At 40.4% G+C, this 20,891-nt stretch overlaps 2 protein-coding genes across 3 annotated transcripts in view; one reads left to right on the forward strand and one right to left on the reverse strand.

Annotated features, from left to right (window-relative positions):
• LOC145481019 (peroxiredoxin-4-like) overlaps window positions 1-20,891 on the forward strand; it is a 254,197-nt gene that overhangs the window by 231,763 nt on the left and 1,543 nt on the right. Inside the window, exons 2-7 of one of the 2 annotated variants that reach the window (XM_081459393.1) lie at window positions 15,551-15,689; window positions 18,281-18,361; window positions 18,714-18,750; window positions 19,580-19,696; window positions 19,793-19,915; window positions 20,543-20,603. In XM_081459393.1, coding sequence (XP_081315519.1) covers window positions 15,563-15,689; window positions 18,281-18,361; window positions 18,714-18,750; window positions 19,580-19,696; window positions 19,793-19,915; window positions 20,543-20,603 — 546 coding nt within the window. In that variant the 5' untranslated portion in view covers window positions 15,551-15,562. Of the gene's footprint in view, window positions 1-15,497; window positions 15,690-18,280; window positions 18,362-18,713; window positions 18,751-19,579; window positions 19,697-19,792; window positions 19,916-20,542; window positions 20,604-20,891 lie in introns of those variants that run through there. The other variant, XM_081459392.1, reaches the window with a different exon arrangement.
• On the reverse strand, window positions 569-14,548 carry LOC145481008 (uncharacterized). Its single transcript, XM_081459371.1, has 13 exons — window positions 12,863-14,548; window positions 11,944-11,982; window positions 10,554-10,706; window positions 9,784-9,993; window positions 9,176-9,214; window positions 8,973-9,094; window positions 7,896-8,021; window positions 6,946-7,467; window positions 6,005-6,481; window positions 4,818-5,040; window positions 3,754-4,089; window positions 2,721-2,973; window positions 569-1,874 (listed from the first exon to the last, which is right to left on the reverse strand). Exons 1-13 carry the CDS (start codon window positions 13,352-13,354, stop codon window positions 1,708-1,710), a joined length of 3,159 nt encoding a protein of 1,052 aa, XP_081315497.1. The 5' UTR covers window positions 13,355-14,548; the 3' UTR covers window positions 569-1,707.

Below are 20,891 nucleotides of genomic sequence, written 5' to 3' on the forward strand. Positions count from 1 at the left end.
TTGGCCATGCAGCTCAGCTGACGGATTTGTCAGTAAGACACTACGCTGTAGTGGAATGACTCTGCCTGTCAATGACGGTTCTTGGTCACGTGGCCAAAGCTCGAACATGCACACGTACCATGATTCATCACCAGGTTCTTTCGAGGCTACAGCTCTGTCTTATGGTTCAAGCGGCCGACAGCTCTCAAATTATTCCAATGTGCCAATGATAGATACTGCCCAAGGTCCTAGAGCCAGCTCAACATTCAACAATCAAGGTGAACGAAGGGCGCCTAATGATCCAGGAGCACAGCAGTGGGACCGAAGAAATGGCCCTCGTTCCAACGCCTCGTGGACCCAAATCACAAAAACCTCACATTCAATGGCTCTTATGGGTCCATCGCAGGCTTCGGTGCACGAGTTGGAAAACACTTCACTTATTGATGATGTACTGGCTGTTATTAAGTTGGACTTGGCAACCCAAAATAACAAGGCAGATCCATCTTTTCTTGGCAACGTTCCAAACATGCAGTGATGCTTCCTTCCACAGTCTATAAATCTTGCCACGAAGCCACATCTTCTTCTAGATGGTGCAGATACCACAAGTATGTCATAGCTCTGATACAGTGACCCATGATATATGAGCATGATCCGTGTTGAAAACACACACGCAGAGCCAAATACTGTGCGAAATATCGAGCACGGTTTCTAAAACAATATCTTTTCTGGCCTGAAATTGACTGCACTGCAATACCAGTCATACATTGTAACCAACTTCATTTCATTTTAATTTTTATAACAATTTAGGCCTGTATCCTGTGATTAGGATGAGCCTAGAAAATACAATGCTGTAAATAAAATTACAACAGAGCAAGCAAAGTCGCTCTATGAAATTCAGTATACATAGCCGTGCATCAAGCTCATAACGTTTCCATTGGCAATAGTATAGAACAATTGAGTCATGATTTCAGCCTTGCATCATCGAGAAATGATGCACTTGGGACGTTTGGAGGAAGAGCACTCAAGAAGCTAGAGTTGCTCTCGGCTGCACCTCGAACAGTTTTTACGCTTCTTGGGGTCTAACAGGGGTGGGGGTGGGTGGTCCTCTGGCACGGTTTACGAGCGGAAAAAATAACGGATCACGGATATCAAAATTTCATTTTCTCGAATCACGAAAATAAGCGAGTAAGGTACTTTTTTTTAATAACCTGCTCTTACGTTAGAAAGAGTGTTTGAAGAAAGCAAAATCACGAATGGCTAAGTAAAGGCTCCTTATTGCAATCACTTTTTAACCATTAACCACTCGGAGGACTTGCGTCTCAAAATCACGAAGAATATAGTGGTGAAATCACGAATATCGGTCTTCACGGGTCTCGCAAACCCTTCAGGTCACCGATCACGAAGAATAATTTCTTAAATTCACGTTTCACGGAAAACAAAATCAGCTAATCACGCATTACGAGAGTACCCCTATAAGACCCTCCTTCTTGAGTGCTCTCCAAACTTCCCGTGTGGACCATATATAACTCGATGATGCACGCTAGAACAGGATTTAGTTGTTAGACATTGCCCCCAACACTTATCCTAATTTCAAATTGGGTAAAACTGATTGAGATCGATGCCAAATGACAAAGTTCAAAACATACAGCTTTAATTTCCGTGTAGTACCACAGAAAGCAAAAAAAATATTGAAGTTGCTGAAAAATCTTCAAATTCGGGTCTTGCTGTTCAATATCGCACGTTAAACTTTTTTAGCACTTTCAGTACTTGATCTTGGCCTTTCCATTTTTCTCCCACTTCTTCCCAGATGTCGGCACAGTCAGTCAACTTTTGACGCCTTTTCATTCTTCCATCAGCCGTCCTTGATCTCCGGTGTACTCGAGAATTCTCTCCTCCTGTACAATTCAATAAAGTGGTGGTATTATTAGGCATTAGCCACAAATGGACACGATGACTAATTGGTTGGCGTGTTGTACTCTGGATTAAACAGTTCTGACCACGGGGAGGGGTGGGGGGGGGGGGAGGGAGGGATGGGGGCTCCCATATAAAAACGGAACTCCTAAGAGGTACCAAGATCCTGTTTTAAGGGCCTGGCTTTCTCCCCTAAGAGGTACCAATTCTTACATCACACATTATCTCTTGTCATATTTTTTTCGGCTCAACAGCCTAAAAGGTATCGCAAAAGCTCCAGCTGTGGACTTCTTGAGACCCAACACCCTAATAGGTACCAAAACTCCTTACAGGTACGACGACCACCCCCGTCCTTTTTATATGGGAGTCCCCCCCCCCCCGGGTCCAGACACAACAGCACATCGGCACTCCTAAACTACAACGGAAATGCCCCCCTAAACATCCACCTCGCTCACATCATGATACAACGACCTCGTCAGTGCAGGAAATCTTCTCTTACCTTTAAATGAAACTACAAAAGATATTTAGGACGACATATGTGAAGCGTGGCCGAAAGGTCAGGACGCCGGACTTGAAATCCGGAGGTCGCAGGTTCAAGTCCCGTTCTGACCACTAAGCTGGAGTTGTTTCTGGGTGGACCCTAGTCCAACTCGTAGGTCATGGTCTGCCTCGCGCCAGTTGGGATTTTTAAGCTTATTATGATTAGTTGATATATTTGTTTCTTTCAGTTTACGTGACACGCCTGTGAACTAGCTTGGTGTAGCTAAGCGCATTGACTACTATAAACAGCAACATCTGTTTTCTGAAGCTTAGCTCGTGAATAAACTGACCTCTTCTAAAAGTGAACATGGTGTGTGCTGCTTGCTCCTTTACAATTCCCTCCTTGTATTGATGTAAAGCCATTATCAAGTTCATTCCTCCGTGAGCAAGGAAAAGCTGTTTCAGTGAAACATCATTCCCTACAAGCATGCGGATAACCACAATCCCTAGCGCCTGAACGGTCTCGTCATCTTCATTTCCCCGGATGTATTCAATCACTTGTGCGAAACATCCAAGCTTGACTATTTTGAGCCGCGTGTCAGCCTAAAAGGTGAAAGGAAACAACGAAGAAAAAGTTTATTAACATTGAGCAAAATGACAAGGCAGTGTCCTTGACTATGAGCAGTCCCTACTTTAAATTTCTCAGTCCCCTTTCCCGCATCTTTCCATCACATTCGACCAACTAAGAAAAAGAGAGGATTCTCGTAGCTTAGAGGAAATTGAACACAAATAAATGATGACAAGGCAAAAGCTAGTAACAAGTATTCTAACATGCCACGTTCGCTCTGCAGAAAAAAAAGAAACAGTATAACCCGCACGTAAGAACCTGCATTTTTGGCAGTCTGGCAAAATAGGTTCTTGTATTTTGGGGTAGTGATTGGCAATTTAGGCTAAGTAGGTTCTAAATTAGGTTCTTAATTTCTATGATATGAAAGAGATATAATTGTTGATAACCAGAAAATAAACTTGGGTTTGGTGCTTGAATATACATACAGTATTTATTCACAGCTGTATTTTGTATTTTCTTGCAATATAAATCTTTAATCTCAGAGTCACACTCCTTGGTTAAAATGTTTATCTTAATTTAACTGTAACCCACATATAAGAACCTGCTTCAGTGATCTTGCTTGGCTAAACAGGTTCTTATATTTTTGGGTATTAAAATGGCAAATTTCTTCCAGCAGGTTCTTACCAATAGCTTCTTACATGCGGGCTTTTACTGTAACCATCACTGACTGCATAGCAATGACATCAAAAGCAAACATTGCTAATGACCGAATGCATATATCCTATTTATGATGAGTGAGGTCTATTTTATCTCACCTCGCCATTAACCACAGCTTCTCTCAAAACCATTAGAGTCGTCTTCCCTAACGTAGGTGGTACTGGCGGCGCCAGTGAGTCCAGCAGATACCCCCCGCAGTGTTGAATCACGTGTCGAACACATGTAAATCCCAGGTACTTTGACTTGTTTATACCGTTACGAACTGGTGTCGCAGCACTCGACGACCGCTGACTAAGAGTGCTGCTTCGAGATGTCAGAGATGGTGGAACTCTTGAGGTCCAGGCCTCTTTTGGCGCCGGTTGGCTGTGAGGCCCTGTTCCCGAGGAGGCGTATTTGCTGTGTTGAAGATACCTTATGACTTTGAGTACATTAGCCTGGTGAAAGATGGAAAAGTTTGCATTCACCTTGATGAGTTCTGTTATATTCACACAAGCTTAAAATTGAATCTAACGTACAAGGACGCCCTGAGAAGAAGGAGAAACGCGAGCGAAATAACGTAAATGTGAATGCAAGCATTTCGATTGACACTCGACAACAGGGCTTTTCCGAGTCAATATAAGAAACCAATTGAAAAAGCTACATTGTAAATGAAAGAACGTGATTCTACAGAATTCCAGCTGCAAGAAGTTAATTAAATATGGAACTCGGTTCAACGCCCCGTCCACACTACACCGAAGGAATTTGAAAACGTAGGTTTCACTTTGGAAACGCATCAAATGTTTTCCGTCCACACAGCGTCGGAGGAATTTAAAAACACAACTATCTCCGGTCATTTTGGATTTGTGTTTTAGGGATACTCGGTAAGGGAGATCACATGATCATCGTGACTGCCTCTGTCTCGTCTGAAACGCAAAGTCGGCGTTTTCAAATTCCTCCGGTTTGAAGAACGTATTCGTGACGGATCAGTGTGGACGGTAGGCCTAACCGTAAAAATAAAGCTGCGTTTTCAAATTTCTCCGGCGTAGTGTTGAAGGGGTCTATAACATCACAAGAGCAGGAAAAGAAACCTGTGTCTATCGGAAATTCCAGCCTTCGCTCGGCCACCCTGCCTCGTTGCATTTATTATAAATAATAAACCGTATTTTTAACCATAGTTACACACCTGAATCTCGTAAATTCCACACATGATCCATGGTGCCAAACAGCAAATGACCTTGGCATCTAGCAAGCTTTGTTTCACGTAGTGTGTTGTCTCGCGCAAGTCTTGAGTACCAGTAGAATTGGGAGAAGGCGTTGATTGGTCTGCATTACTTGGGGAGGAATGAAACGATTTTGCTGACCTTGTGGAAGTAATGCTAGCTTGGGACAACTTGCGCGTCAGGGACCTGAAAAGGTTTTTTACATGTTAAAACATGTAGCTATTGCATTAGTTCGAGAACAGACGATAAAAAATAAAATTATCGAGCTAGCGTAAAGGTCCGTCGATAATATTAAACCCACTGCATGCAACGTCTCCGAAATTATCTCTCAAAAGTCTTTTCAACAATTACTCGTCCCGAATGAAATTATATTTAATTTAATCTTAAGAAAAAGAAGAATTTCTTCCGATTACAAAGCCGTCGTCCAGTTGGGCTTGTTTTGTGGTTTGTTACTACAATGGTTCTTTCGCAATGTTTATCTGATGATAGCAAAATTTGTTTAATTTAGTGTGATGTTTAGACAGATTTCACAAGCGGTATTCTTAAGGGCACCCGCAATATTTTAGACGCTAAGTTTCCTCAACTAAGAGCCCGTCCATTTCTAAAAACAAATTTCTTCTGATAATCTGGCCATCAAAAAATAAGCCCACGCGAAAGAACCTTTCTTTTCAACGTAAATAGAGGGCTCATTATAGGAATTCTACGGAGCTTTTTTGGGAATCATTATATCACAGCCCACGCATGCATGTGCGTTTTCAGGAGGAGGTTTTCTTTCAGGATATTTTTGTAAAACAGCAACTCAATATAGTGGAAACTACACTAACGGCTAAATCTCTAGCTACAAGACTCTTCACAACGGCAACGGTCACCAAAGTGCGTCCCAACTGACAAAAACAACTTGATCCCTACCGCGCGTTAATCTCTGTTTCTGTTTTAAGTGATTTATTTTGATTGTGTTACGTGTTTATATGCTTTAATAAGGATTTTCTTTTTTAAAAATAAAAATGTTACACCCCTGAAAGAAATAAAAAAAAAACAGGTGTTATATTACACTCCTACCTCCCCATAACGCCCACCTCTCTACAACGGCCACTGCGATCTTCTCCCCAACTTGGCCGTTGTGAAGAGGTTGGGCTATATGCAAACATACCTGGCACTACTCGATCTTCGTATGATCCTTCGGCCTCCACGTCCCGATGTGATCCTCATAACATTCCTGACTAACACAGCAGAGTTCTGGAAAGTAATTTGTCTCTTTCCTGCCTTCGACTTCGATCTGTCAAGCACCTCTATGTCTTCCATGCAAGGGTCGAACTCGGGCGCTGTAGCATTGGCGAACAAGCAAAGTACATGAACTGCTGCCTTCACGAAGTCTATTTCGTTCTGTTCAAATCCGAACTCCGGGTAACTTTTGCAAGATTCTTTTCTTTTGCTCGCACTCTCAAATATCAAGTCTGTCCGTGCGTTTTTCAGGGTCGTTGTGATTTCTTTCGGGGGTAGAGTTGTCGGATCAATGTTGTGAAACAAAGGTGGGTTAACTTGCAACAGTTTATCGCTAAGGAACTCTAAATCGTGAAGAAATTTAAGGCCACCGTTCTGAATTATTAGTGCCACTTGATTCAATCGCCTGCGAAAGAAATTAAAAAATATATTATTTTATTGTAAAATCTATTGTTAGGTTAAGAGGAAAATAACCTAAACCGAGAGTCCTGGCCATGGAAATTAAAGGGATTTTAAGACATTTGCTAGCAACTCAGTTGGCCAACCGACCAACCGACCGGCTGCCGGACGGCTTACGGACTGATGCCAGTTAGCTAAGGTTGTTAATTTATCATTATCAACTCCTTCAAGTTGATAACTAGCTACGTGTAACTGAATTACTAACTGGCCGACAAACCGACCTACCAACCGACCAAACGACGGACGGACGGACAGGGGGACGGGCGGACGGGCGGACGGGCGGACGGGCGGACGGGCGGACGGGCGGACGGGCGGACAGTTAATCAGTTATCAATCAATACATTACTTGAATTATAAAAAAAAATAGCTTTTGTTTTCAGTTTAACTGTTTGCATACAGTAAGATACATACCTCCCTTGAACGAATTCATCTCTGCTCGTATTTTCCATGTTCTCACTTATCAGCAACACATTTGACATGATCACCAGGCAATTAGTAAGCACACGTAAACTTCTCAGGTACATTTCTTTCCCACGAAAATTGTCCGGCTTCTTTAGCCTTGTTGATCTAAGACCACCAGCACTAATTGGTTTCAAAAATTGTCTCTCTGCACCACATCTCCAGAGAGCATCACTTTGAAAGACTAACGTTAAAAGAGAAGTTAATTCTGAAATAGTCCGTTGAATTTTTGAGCCAGCTTCTCTGTTAAGTACGGCACCGGGACTGGATGTACCGGAAAAGTTACTCGATGACTGTCTTTTTAAGTTCTTTTCACTTAAAGAAAATATTCCTGAACTGTCTGAATCCCAGCTTGTTTCATCCTGTGAATCAGCTTTTCTAAGAGCCACTTGACTCAAGGCTGAGATGGCGGCTGTTTTGTCCGGATTCGCTGAAATGTTTTTTAGGGCAATGCTTGCCTGTTCTCTAAGAAGTCTGTTGAGTTCAGAGGAAGAAATGCTCTTATATTAGATCCTGGAATTTATTGGAATTGCAAGTTGATAAACAAGGAAACGAGACAACAACATGCCATGTGCAATAAACATTCGTTGAAGGTAAGGGTGGCATATTATTTGCTAGAGAAGACCGGCTTTCCGTATATTCACGAAAAATGCATTTACATGATATTTATCACGCAATGAAAACAAAACATTTTCATTGTTTCAATGGTACAGTTGATTGTGCACCTTCATTCTCCTTACCTTCTGGAATACATTCTCCATTGAATGATATAGTTCTAAGAATTTGGCGGCGTGTCAAGATTTTAAGTTAATAAATAGATTACTCTACATTCGCTGATTGACGATTTTCTTTCTATTAATATTTTATGGAGAAAACTTGATCTTATTGGTTGGCTCTCTTACCTGCACTGAGAACACGTGACCGCCCATAACAGATGCCCCACGGCATTGTGGGCTATGAGTGATGATAAACCTGGTTTGTAAAATGCCAAAGTCGCTAACAGGCGTGCAGATCCTTGCTGCCGAAGACTACAAAAGGAAAGTAGACAAAGTTGTTAGTATTTTTTTTCATATTAAGCCTTCGTTTATTTACAGGTAACAATACAAACAGAGAATTCAACCCATTTCTGTTTTCTTTTGGCCTGGTACGCTGGAATGCATATCAATTTAGAACATAGGTTCTCCACGTTGTATGAGGTCATTATGTTCTCAGGCATCCCATCATCCAGGAGTATAACTGCGTGAATGGAACAAGCTGAAAGGTACAACAATCGTTGCGGTAAAAATATAAAAATTATTTTGCTCCTGGTTTAATTTTCTGCTTTTATCTTTGTGGTCACAATGATCAGTTTACCTTCGAGCTTGTTTCACTTCAAGTTCCTGGTCAGTGGAGGCTCAGATCTGGCAGTTTTCAATGGCAATTTTTCAGTACCTGAACGTTTTATTTTGTGAATTTTTTGGGAATAAAAGGGAAGCAATATTGGAGTCTCAGTAACACCTCAGGATGAACAGGTAATCACCAACTGTTTAGACGTGCTGAAAATATACTGTGTGTAACTCGTAATAGACGACTATCCAGGACCCCGGGCAAAATCGTGATAAACACTTCTCAAACTCGTTAATCATTCATCAAGTTTAAACAAAGAAAATCATGAGCGTGGTTGTGTTTGGATATCTGATCGTAAATGAGCATAGACTTTTTACGATTTCATTTCTCCTTAGCTTCAGTTTCAATTGAGAAGATCTATCAAACACTCAAGACACTGTTTGACCACATTTCCAAACACCTCTGTGAAGTTCGTCAAAAATACTCCGATACTCCAACTCTCTTCTCGGTGTTTGGAATTTTGGTGAAACACGGTCTTTTGTGTTTTATATATTACAAGACTTGTGGGAAGCTTTGGGGTAGTACCATTACTTTACTGCTTGTGCTAAGGAACTTATATTACAAAAGGGATGCAAGAAACAACTACACCTTACCAGGGAGCGTACTGCAAAAGATCCAGAACATTCTTGATGACGTCATCATACTTAAAAAGAAACATCTCGACCGTGGATGAATCATGGGAAATGATGTTTGTCAAAGCTTGGGTAACCAGGCCCTGAGAGAAGAGAACATAACGAAATGAGGAACTTGTTTTCTGAAGCTTTCATTGACACTTTGGATTTTACGCTGAACTTACCTGTATCTCTGGATTCCCAGTGGACCTTCCTTGAGCATTCTACGTAAAAAAATGCACAAAAGTGTTGAATACGTTGGAAGGTATTCTAGAAACTAGTTTACACTAAGGAGTGATATTTGTGATTCTCTCAAAATTTGAAAGAATTTCTAAATATCACCAGAAGTGTAAATCCTTAATTGCTCGAGCTTTCGAACGATTACTTATTTATTATATGGCTGAGAAAATTGCGAACGCACCCGCGTAAATTTGCGCTACAGTGCAAATTAGAATTAACGATAAATTGGCCTGTTCACAGCCAATCACAATGAAGCAATTTTCTCAGTCATATAATCAGTTTTATTATCGTTGAGTGACTATATCTAGCCCCTTCAAGTCCTCAAGGCTACCAGGGCCGCTCCCTACCAAGGGTGTAAATGAGTGCAGGTAGCCGAAGAGTTAAGACAGCCTGACAAAATGCGAGGAGGCCATCTGCATGCAGATGGACTGCCAAATAGTCTAATAGAGGAAACAACACTCTTGGGATTTATCAGCAACATCGGTAAACCATCCGCCTCTCTCTACCCCTAAGATGGGCAAAGAATTTACCTCCCCCCCCAGCAGCTTTCTACCTTGCACGATAATAACTGTGTAACACTTTCGAGTCTGTAATCAATGAACAGCCGAGCCATCTTGGGATGTGCAGCAAGATTCTTGATAGCGCAAAGCACCGTTTGTTGCAAAGCCGGATTTGACGCTTTCAGCAAACCAAACAGCGCCTCTGTTCCGGATAGAGTCATTGCTTCCAACCAGAGATCTGCATGCTCTGTCTTCTCGACCACCTGTGAGGAGAAAGAGAACGTGAATTTCACAGCCTGAATTTTACCAGCGACGAGAAGGCCCTGCCTTCGACTTTCCATCCTACTGGAACTTTGTGTCAAAACGAGTCTTTTACATTTACTGCAGAAATGACCGCACGCTCATTGGCTAATTTTCATTGTCAGTAAGAGGACAGACAAATGAATTGAAAATTTATTATGAAAAAACAAATTGACGTCAGTTTTTCACGCGTCTGTCCTGTTATTGATCATGAATTTCGTCATAACATTGTCAAAGTAGCTGTGGATCCACAAGGCGATGGCAGCTGCAGGAAAAACTGACGCCAATTTGTTAATTCGCGCCGAAAGCATTCATGTGAAAATGGGTTCCGCCTATATAGATTCATTTCCATGTAAATCAAACTTATAGCCACATTGAACGAGAGCTCTTTTTGAAACCTCAGAGGCACAAGGTAACTCGGAAATAGCCTATTGTTCAAGATTTACACCAAGTTGATCGTGTATGTTTTGCAAGACAGACCCAAGCGACTTTGGTGCGTGAGTGTGATAGAGGACACACTAACCTTGCTAAGACACAGAAGCGCCTCTTTCTTTATGTTGTCGTCTTCAGCTAGTAACAGGAGATTGATCAACTCATCAAGCAGTCCCCTCTCCAAGAATTTTTTGACATTCAAGGTACTGGTGCACAGTTGACCTATCGTCAAGAGCACACTCTCCTATGAGAGAAAATAATTAAACCGTTGAGTAAGTACAGAAGCGAAACACAAGCGTGAAGTGCGTGGGAATATGCGCGCCGAAACTCAAGCTACCTAAAAGGCCCACGCAAGCACTTTTCTTACTAGTGTTCTCCTGATGTTCTCTTATCGCGAGATGAGGTTCAAGAAGACTGCTCTTAGTTCTGCCAATAGTAGCGATGGCAGGGACAGGCAGAAGCTGTAATCGATGATGTAGCATTTCAGAACTCTTCGACTAAAAAGCAGCTTACCCCCAATTAGCCAACTGATCAAACTCATACCGGAAAGGATTCTTAAAAACAAGTTTGTACCCGGTTTTAAAATTGTAATGTACACTGGGAAACAGTTTCGTCAGCTTATAGCACAACTGATTATGAAATTTCCTTTCTAAAGAACAATGTTTGTTGTTGTATTCGTTGGTATTATCACATAGTTTATATTATTGTTGTTTGGCGCCTGTTTCTCCTTTCACCATGTGGTCTACTTTGCTATCGTTCTTCTGTTTTCCCTCTAATCTCTGTTAGACCAAAATTCTTCATTATCTCAACTGTTATTAGAAAGTCCATTAAGATCTCAACTGTTAGTAGAAAGTCCATTAAGATAACAAAGACTTAGATGGCCAAGTTTCAGCCGTAAGCCCTCAGCATGCGAGCGTTCAGTCGTTTTTGGCCATTTTTAGTCTCGGCATCGTTATCAAAATAAATTTTCACAGAACAAAAATAAGGGTTAAGGGAACTTGGGAGAAAATAGATGAACTGCTCTTTCAGTCAAAACCCCAGTAGTTAGCTAAGATCCGTACAAGAATGACGGGCTTAGATATCGCTGTTTTCCATAACTAGTCTTTATTCCTAAATATCTTTTTTAAAAAACGTGTGCTCCTTGTTGTCATTTTACAATGGAAATTTAGCTTATGAACAAAGACACTGTCAAGTTTAGTGAGCCCATTGCCATCATGTCCAGGCAATTTCCTTGAGCCTTTTAATTATGTTAATGGCCCACAGTGACGTCACATTGGGTAAAGTAAGTATTGTGAGCAGAAAAACAAAGCTAACAACTGTTATCTAAAGTGGTGGCTAAAGTAGTGGCTAATTGACTGTTAGATCATTAGCAGCATCTTTCCCGATTAACGAGGTGCCTTACCAATGTTCAGAACAGCTCTTAGCTAAGTTAGGCGGTGATGAATGCCCAAGAAATCCTAGCACCCCCGCCGTATACTCACCCTAAGTCCATAATTATCCATGTCGAGCAACTTTAAGACCTGACAGTGAGAAAAGCGGGAGATGTAAGTTAATGACCAAGAAATAATTACAATGAAAAACAATTGCAAAGCCAACTCAGCGACCCGTGTGTGGCCTCATAAAATGAATTTGCTAAATAGCAATTATCGTTAAATAGTTTTTGAAGTGTTAAAATTAACAGTCGTAGACTTGTCGCTTCATATTAAACTCTCATGAATTTCCTAAATTTGAACCGCGGACCGCAGTTACACAGTTCAGCGAAATTTGACGACCCTTCAGTCCTTCAGGGTTCCGCCAGTTTTTGACAAGACTCACTAAGGGACATTAATAAATTGTAGGGGGTTAACTGGAGCGTTACTTTGGTTTTGTTGGAGACTTAATTACAGTTGTTCAGTGGGTAAGCGGCGGAAATACAAAGGGGTGAACTTATCATTTATCAGGCTTCATAAACCACATGTTATCTGCGTCCCGTATTCCAAAGTTGACCTACGTTCTTCAATCTAACAACTGGAGTTACCTTTTCAATCGTGATACAAAAGCAAAGTTACCCGATCAGATTTAACACGCTTAGCTTACTGTCACGCGCTTATTAACCACAAGAAAGAGAAAACAAAATCAAACAACAAAAATCGTGAAATAATTATAGGCTACAATACAAGCTGGCAGTCGCTAGGGAGTCCTTGGCCGGGCCTGTTTGCGTACATTGATGAACTAACGATGGCTTGAGAAAATATTTGTTTAGCTTAAACGCGTTAAAGGCAACAGAATTATGAACTTGCACGATTATTGACCGCAATTTACACATTATCAGGCAAATGTCTGAAGGTAAATTGCGTGCAAATTCACGAAAGGATTAAATCGGCTTCTTTCTGAATACTCTCCGTTTCCCGTGAAACATACCTGTACTGCTTCATCGCTTGATAAAATTCTGCTCCCTTGAAAGCCTTTTGCTACATTTCTTAATGCCTTTGATGATTCCTTTCTGGGACCTTCAAAGCATTTCAGAAAAACCTTCATGAGTTCATTAAACTCGATTTCTTCCACGTCTCCAGAATCGTCTTTCGGAGCGCCGGAAACGCTCCGTTCTCGCTCGCAAGTACATAAGTAATTTCTTTCAAGAACTTTGGGCTTCTCCTTAGGCAATACCACCTTGACTGTGACAACTTTTTCTTTAGGCGGCTTAACGTGCAAGAGACTTTGCCGTTTCGCAGAGGAACGCGCCGGTGTCCTTGGCTCCGCAGTTTGAGAATCCTTCCTGCCATCGATAGCTGGTTTACGCCTCTCTACTTTCAGTTGAGGAATTCGGCCACGAATCGTAGCCCATTCTGTCGGAGAAGAGTAACTGGTGCCCACAACTTCCAAGTGTTTGAAGTTCCACTGACAAATAGCCATTCTGGATCATCGACAGAGCGTGAGTTCATGGCAACTGCAAAGCTACTATGTCAAAACAATGTGTTCAGTCATCTTTCCGTTTTTCTGTTGTTGCTGTATTAGCTTGTATTGCATGACCGATATTTATAGTTCAACAGGTCAGCAATCTTCGTCATCAGCCCCTCTTAAACTTGAGCGCTTCACTCCACACCGAGTACACGCAAGGCAAACATGGTACTTAAGATGTCAAACAAACGTATAAATAAAAGTTTAATCATTGCTCAATGCCGCCCTAAGTGAATTTCTGCGTCATTTAAATCACAATGGACAAAATCGCTCGCGCAAATAATTAGCTCTTCGTTAATGACCCGAGGGAGAAAGCGTGACGCGCACGAAGAGAAAAGAGGAAAAAATTGTCCACATACCAAAACCGAATCCTTCGGTAGCCCTGAGATCGTGCCGTGGTGCAGCAGGAAAGAAATGTTTGGAAGACCTTGTAATATTTAATCCATGAAGTTGATAGGTAAACTATCAATTTTATATCTTTTTAAAAATAGCTACAATAGCTGATGTATCGAGTGTCACATGTCAGCCCCCTCAAGTCGCGTGCTGAAGTGTGTGAAATCTTTGTTCCAACTATCTTCGCCGCTTTTCTTTTAGCCCTGGTGATGAAATATACACCGAAAACTGATATTTGTACACATATCCTTTACTAAAGTAGCTTAAAGTATCTGGTCGTTCTAGCGCAAACGACACCATTAAATTGGATAAAGTAACTATTTCAAAAATTCTATTTCATAAATTAAAGATTCATAACTTACGGCATTTTTCTTAAAACTACCTAACATACAAAATTATTTGCAATATATTTCTTATGCAGTAAGAACTAAGTTGAACATAATTTAGAATCTCTCCAACATCCCTCTAACAGCTGACGTATACTTTTTTGCGTATCACTGTTCTACTGAAACTGACAAATAGCTGCATGTCAAATGGCTTCAGCTGAAAACCACACCCACATAAAACTGCGGACCACGCAAAAGGAAAAAAAAGTAAAAAAAATATCTCAGTTGTTATCGGAAGAAGAGATGGAGCATGACACGAAGTAAGTTGTTTTCTTGCGCTTAATATCGAATAAGAAACAGTAGTTCATTATCAGCTTGAAAATAAAAGTCGTAGCGTTGTCAGGGTAAGCGCTTCGTCAGGATAAATAAATCTCTGTTCATTTTAAGTTGATAATTAAGTAATTGTTTCACTTGTTTACAAATACAACAACAGTTTTTTTAATAAACAATCACGTCTTAAGTGCACTCGCGTGACCACAAATGGTAGGCAGACCCGGTTTTTTCAGCGGTTTGCCGAAAAAGAAGAAATTTGTGTCCGAACATAGTCCGAGTGCGGAGGCGCAGTACACTGATGACCAGCATGCTGGACGCCATACATGGTCATTGCGTTGTGTTCTTGGGCAAGACTAGCCTGTCCTCCTTCATTTTTTCTCTCGTCCTTTTTTTCCGTTCGTCCCCTGACCGAGAGCCTGGAACAGCCTAGGGCAAGACACTTTACTCTAGACTTTCCTGACAAGTCGACCTTTGCTTATAAAATCCTTCGCTTATTCTTCTTGCTCGAACGAAGCAAGAGGGCAATCTTCTAGCTAGCCAACGGCCAAGGTGGAATTATCGGAAGGACTTTTAGAGAGTCTAACTTTGCTCTCGCAGTGCCTCTCTCCACTCAGGTGTATAGTACCGACGAATTTAATTCTGGGAGTTGCCTGCGATGGACTAGCATCACATCCTGAAGGGAGTAGAAATACGCCTAGTCGCTTCGCTACAGAAACTGAGATAACCTCCGGCTGTGAACATGGGTAACTATCTAAGCGGCCTAAACCTGAGGTAGACTTTACCTATAGTCGGGAAATAACGAGCTCTGATTTATCTCCCGTAGCTTCTGACGGAAGTTAAGTTCGTTCTAACAAAATTATTGGGTCTAGTCAGAAGAATATAACTTCTGTAGACTGTAGACAAATCTCAGTTGATTGGCAAGCTAAGCAATGCAAGCCAAATTCGAACGAACGGATGTTCATTTTCGCGTCAATTTACCCGCGCTCTATAATCAAAATTGATTGGTCCACGTTAGGGAATGCCCCACAGTATTGCGCAGGCGCTATATCTTTCGTTTCTTTTACAAGTCAAGATGGCAACAATGGTCGGTGTTGTTTTACTCGTGGCTTTTATGTCTGTTTCCAGTTTTGCCAATAAGGTAGATGAAGAAGAAAGTTGTAGACGATATGCTGGTGGCCAAGTTTATCCAGAAAAAACAACGATTTCAGAGCATGCAGTTCACTGGAGCAAAGCCCAAAGTAAGATCAGTTTGGTCTGGTTAAAGATTTTTTTGAAAACGTGCATATTACCACATATGTTCATACAAATTAAAACAATTCCTAAATTCCCTGTCACTATCGTTTAGAACGCAATATTTTGTTTTCGGAAATCCTACCTGCAGGTTGAAGATAATCAGGCCGGAAGATTAGTTGCGGTGCAGATTGTTCGATCTTGCCTTCAATTCGCTGATTTGTGTCTTGGAAAGTAGGAAATTGCAAAGACAAAGATTTCAAAGCCAACATTTTTTTGTTTATTCCGTTTTTAAGAAGTACTTAACAATCACAGCTTACTGTCGAGTGTTGATGTTCGCTTTTATTTGCAAACCAATGAATCGGAACGCATGGCGCTGAATATATTTTGACCCAAAACCTATTGTTTGTGTTTTTGGTTGGCCAAACGCTCGGCCTTGTTTCGGAGTTAGACGCGATGTAGATTACACTTTGATGGTAGATCAACCCAAAATCAAACAGAATGCGATAACTTGTGGCTAAATCATCGAAGACTTCTTATCAATTCCTTGATTGCAAGATCCAGAAAGTCGGGAAGCGTAGAAGTACATATACGTTTCGCTTTTAAGCACTGTGTGCCGTCAAGACAAACTGTGGATTTATCTTCAGCTATCTTGAAAATGGTGGAGGAAAATATAGTCTTACTGCACTTCGACTGAAGCAGCAGCTGAGGCCAAAACAGTTAAACTTTTTACTGTACCTGACCTCAGCATTTGTGAGTGTACACAATGTACGGTGTATATTAGAATGACTGTAAGCTATTTTAAATACTATTTTTAGAGTCAGTGAAGTTATTAACCTCTACATGTATTACGTTTATGCAATGTGGCAAATTGGCCTGCTCTCGAAGATGTCTGAAGAATTATTAGTGACACTAAAATTGAGATTACAAATTGTTTTTTCTTTTTTTTTTTCTTTTTTTTCTAATATGGTGAGTGGAAGGTTATTCACTAAGGTCATGCAGAAAATTATGACTTTACAAGTAGTTCATTACATTGTACTGGTACAGTAAGATAGACCCTTTCATGGTTTCTGATACCTTGGTTAGAGCCTCACATGGTAAAAATTACAGCAAATGTAAGGGGAAAGTGGAAAATCTTTACAATTCCCAGAAAATTTGCATTTCAAATACATGTATTATGAATTCTTTGAAAACTAAAGATACCAGATAAGCAAATTCACTGATACAATTTGAAGGAGTTGGCATCCCAAGAAAAGCCAGAATTAAGGTTTTCATTTCACTGATGTATGTTTGACTGCAAAAGTGGACCACAGTTCCAAGAAAATTTGGAGACAGTGGTTTGAAAAATTATAAATGCGATTCTTCACTTGTTAGCACAGCTGTATCCTTCAAAGTTTATCGGTAAAATCTCCTGCTGTGCATCTTCACTTTTAAACTCCTAAAACTTCAAAACATCATCGTGTAAATCATAGACAAATTATTGAATCAAGACTGTGGTCTTAGGAGAAAAATTACCAGGAGCCCAAACCAAACCATAAAATCCTGGGTGCCCAGCGCTTGAGCTTACATGAAAAAAGTGAGTTTTCTAGTTGCTTAAAGACAAAAGGTAGTTGCCTGTAGCACCCAGGTACTTCTAGAGCACAGCCAAGTGAATTGGGCCTGAAACTTTAACTTTTCCACTTGTGTAATTTTTGCTGTGTTTATCTGCCAACCATGTTGGCACCAGAAACTGTGCTTAAAAGGGTCTATTTTAACTGATTAGCCAGGGTCCGAAATTGCGCTTTCCTGGTCGCCAATGTGACTAAAAATTTTGCTCTGGCGACCAGAATTTCACAACTGGTCGCCAGCGGGCGATTAACTATTTCATGCCACGACAATTATACAATAACTTTGATTTTCAGCCAAGTCGATTAAAATAAAATTCAAAGCCGCCCGCCAATTGGGCACTTACTTTTTACCTTCCCACTGCTTTTGAAGTATGAAACCGATTTTCCTCATTATAAATCTACCACAACGTTTCACAGCTACGATCAGTGCAAAGCTTCGCCGCCATGTTTTTTCAGCGGTTTCCCATAACATACGTATGGCAGGCTCAAGAGGCCACGTGCGTTCTTTCGCTGTAAATATTTATTCAGGCGATTTGGTGTCCAAAGATGTTCTGAAATCTTTCCATAATTTATTACATGGTGGAGACGGAACATCCGTGAAGAAATTAGTTGAAGATTTAGATATTCTCTGAGCATCAAGAGGCAGAAATGTAGATCTGTCAAAGTAGTCAAAAGATGATTTGCGCACTGGTTTGATTCCTGATTACATCAATTGCAAATATTTTGCCAGCAAGCCCATGGCGCCCAAAAATTTTGGTTTCTGTTTCGCTGCGAAGGAAAAATTTTATTGACACTTTTTGGCGACCACATTTTTCCATATGGCAACTGAAAAAAAATTTCAGTCGCCAGTTGGCGCCCGCCTTAAAAAGTTAATTTTGGACCCTGTTAGTAGTAATCAAGATTATAAGAGTGTCTATTTTAATAATTATTAGAAACAGAAATTAAGTAAAACTACAGTAAGATCTAATGGTAATTGAACACTCTCTGAACAGTCTCCAAGCCAGCACCACATTGGGAAGGAACAGCTGTAGTAAATGGAGAGTTTAAAGACCTGAAGATAACAGATTTTAAAGGTGAGGTAGCAACAAAAGGTGACAAACATAAACAAAATCAATTTATTTTCATTAATTAAAGCTAAGATCTCTGCCTGGACCATTCATAAATGATCTGTTCCGTGATAACAAAGATTGTAATAAAAAGTTTTCTGTTGTGTTCAGTGTAAGAAGACATTTTGCAGCATATTGTTTTAGGGAGACATTAATGTTTAATAGTTGTGAGAAATTAACCCTTTCACTCCTGTGGGGAATGCCGCTATGCAATCAACTATGTAATTTTTGTCATTGAAAGTGACTATTTTTCCAACTCTATTTTTCTTTTAATCATACAAGTTTAACTGATTTCATGTCTCTATTTGTTCTATTACAGGGAAATATCTTGTGTTCTTTTTCTATCCTCTTGACTTGTAAGTGTTCTTTGTAGTGTGTAGACTTTGTCTCTGGATTCCAGTATTTTAGCCCAGGCAAAATGTTTTGTAGTAGTGCACAGGATAGCAGGCTGGAGATGGTTTTGTTATTTGTCGGGATAAGTTAAATCCTGTTTGAAGTGGGTGGCAAATAAGTTAATGTAGGTGGCAAAATTGACGGCTGCCACTGCATTTTTAAAGGGCTGCTTTGGCAATTTTAGTTTTATAGATAGGAAGTTAAATTAATCATAATGACTAGCCATCATGAGTTACAGCCAGTGGCATACTGGTTGGTGTGCCACTAACTCAAGACTGGGTTGTCATGTTGAGTTCTTGGGCATTACAAGACGCTTCACTTACTAACTTGCTTCTCCACCTTGAATTGGAAATTTAAATGAGAATTGTTAACTGTTTGGAAAACAACCAGATTCTTCATAGGTTGGATAATGCTATCCACCAAATAAATCGCTATCCAATGGATAAGTGTTAAGAAAACAAACCAGCGTATCCACTAGATAGATATCCACCTTTCAAACAACCCAAGCCTGATGAAATATGTGGGAGTGATATGCGAAGAACATTCATCCTATCCGGGGAGATAGCAGTACTCTTGGGTGCTTCATGCAGTGAAAGGCTACTCCTAATAATTTTTTGATGCTGAGAAACCAACTTCTGATAGGAGGTTGAATAAAATGTGGAAGTATGTACACGCTCTAACTGTTGATCAACTCAGCTCCAAAAGATTACACTTACATGTTTCTACAGTAACCATACCTTGTCAGACAAGATTTCATTTGTAAACTCACTTTCGTCTTTCTGTGTTCTGCAGTACTTTTGTTTGTCCAACGGAGATCATTGCCTTCAGTGACAGAATTGAAGAGTTCCGTGCAATTAACACAGAAGTGGTTGGCTGCTCGGTAGATTCAGTTTTTACTCATTTAGCTTGGTAAGTACATTTGGAAAACAACAGAATTCCATTGTACATTATCTTATTAGTTACGCTGGTGATATCAAAATGCTCCTTGACTCCGTCCAACTCTAGGATCAACACCCCAAGGAAAGAAGGTGGTCTAGGAAGGCTCAAGTATCCCCTGTTATCAGACTTAAATCACCAGATTGCTAAAGATTATGGAGTACTTCTTGAAAATGAAGGGCATACCTTAAGGTGAGGAGATCTGTTTTTATTGCATGGTTTGAGTATACTTTCTGTGAATATATTTTGTCATTTGTTCATTTTCACTTACTTTAATACTCATCGATGTGGAAAGTCAGGGTTGTCACAATTGTCAAAATGCACGAATTTCATTATGTCTGGCCGCTTATTGACAATGAAAATAAGCCAATGGGCATGCAATGATTTCTGCAGTTATGGTAAAAACATCTCTTGTACTGGCTAAGTTCAACTATGAGTACACTCGAGAACATGTCATGTCAGGGCCAGTGCATTACTCACATCATGGTCAAAACTTGTGTACTGTGGGCATACTATAATTATGCTGAAATTGTAAACAGTTGCATTGTGTAGTGTTGCTTGTATATTTTTACAAGCCATGCAGTGATGTCAATGCTATTGTAGTTATTGCTACTGATTCATTGCTGGAGACTTTTTGACCAGTTGTAGCGACCCTTTCTGGGCAATGCAAAAGAATTTAGGATTTAAATATTTTTCTGCTTCTAAAATGCCCCATTCAGTTTTCACTAAAATTGTCTAGAAGCTATATACATCAATAATAACAGCAACAACATCTTTATTTCTCAATCCAAATACTATTGTTCTATAATTGTCTTTCAGAGGTCTATTTATTATCGATGACAAAGGTACTCTACGTCAAATTACTATGAATGACCTACCGGTAAGTAGTCATTGGTGTACACTTACCGTATATAGCCCATTAATGTGTGATAATGAGGTTTACTACATTTCTGTCAAGGCTTGCTTTGGATGGAGCTTGGTATCCACCTTAGGCAGTGACTTCAAGTAGTTTATATGCTGTGGAGGAATCCATTTATGAAAGAGTTACCCCATAAGCACAAATGCTTCACTTGCACCTACACAAACATCAGTTCTGACTATTGAAAGAGCATGGCATGATCAACTGTCTATAGGATTTGGAGCCCCGTTTGTATAAAAAGTACTTTTT

The sequence above is a fragment of the Orbicella franksi genome, chromosome 3 (assembly GCF_964199315.1).
Source record: "Orbicella franksi chromosome 3, jaOrbFran1.1, whole genome shotgun sequence".
NCBI classification, from domain to species: domain Eukaryota; kingdom Metazoa; phylum Cnidaria; class Anthozoa; order Scleractinia; family Merulinidae; genus Orbicella; species Orbicella franksi.

Bases quoted from the DNA above. Each gene is read 5' to 3' on its own strand.
- LOC145481008 (XM_081459371.1), bottom strand. From the start codon at position 13,354: ATGGCTATTTGTCAGTGGAACTTCAAACACTTGGAAGTTGTGGGCACC. The intron at 10,707-11,943 runs GTGAGTATACGG...TTTCTCTCATAG, and splicing joins TGGATAATTATGGACTTAGG to GAGAGTGTGCTCTTGACGAT. The intron at 5,041-6,004 runs GTATGTTTGCAT...AAACCTTTTCAG, and splicing joins CGAAGATCGAGTAGTGCCAG to GTCCCTGACGCGCAAGTTGT.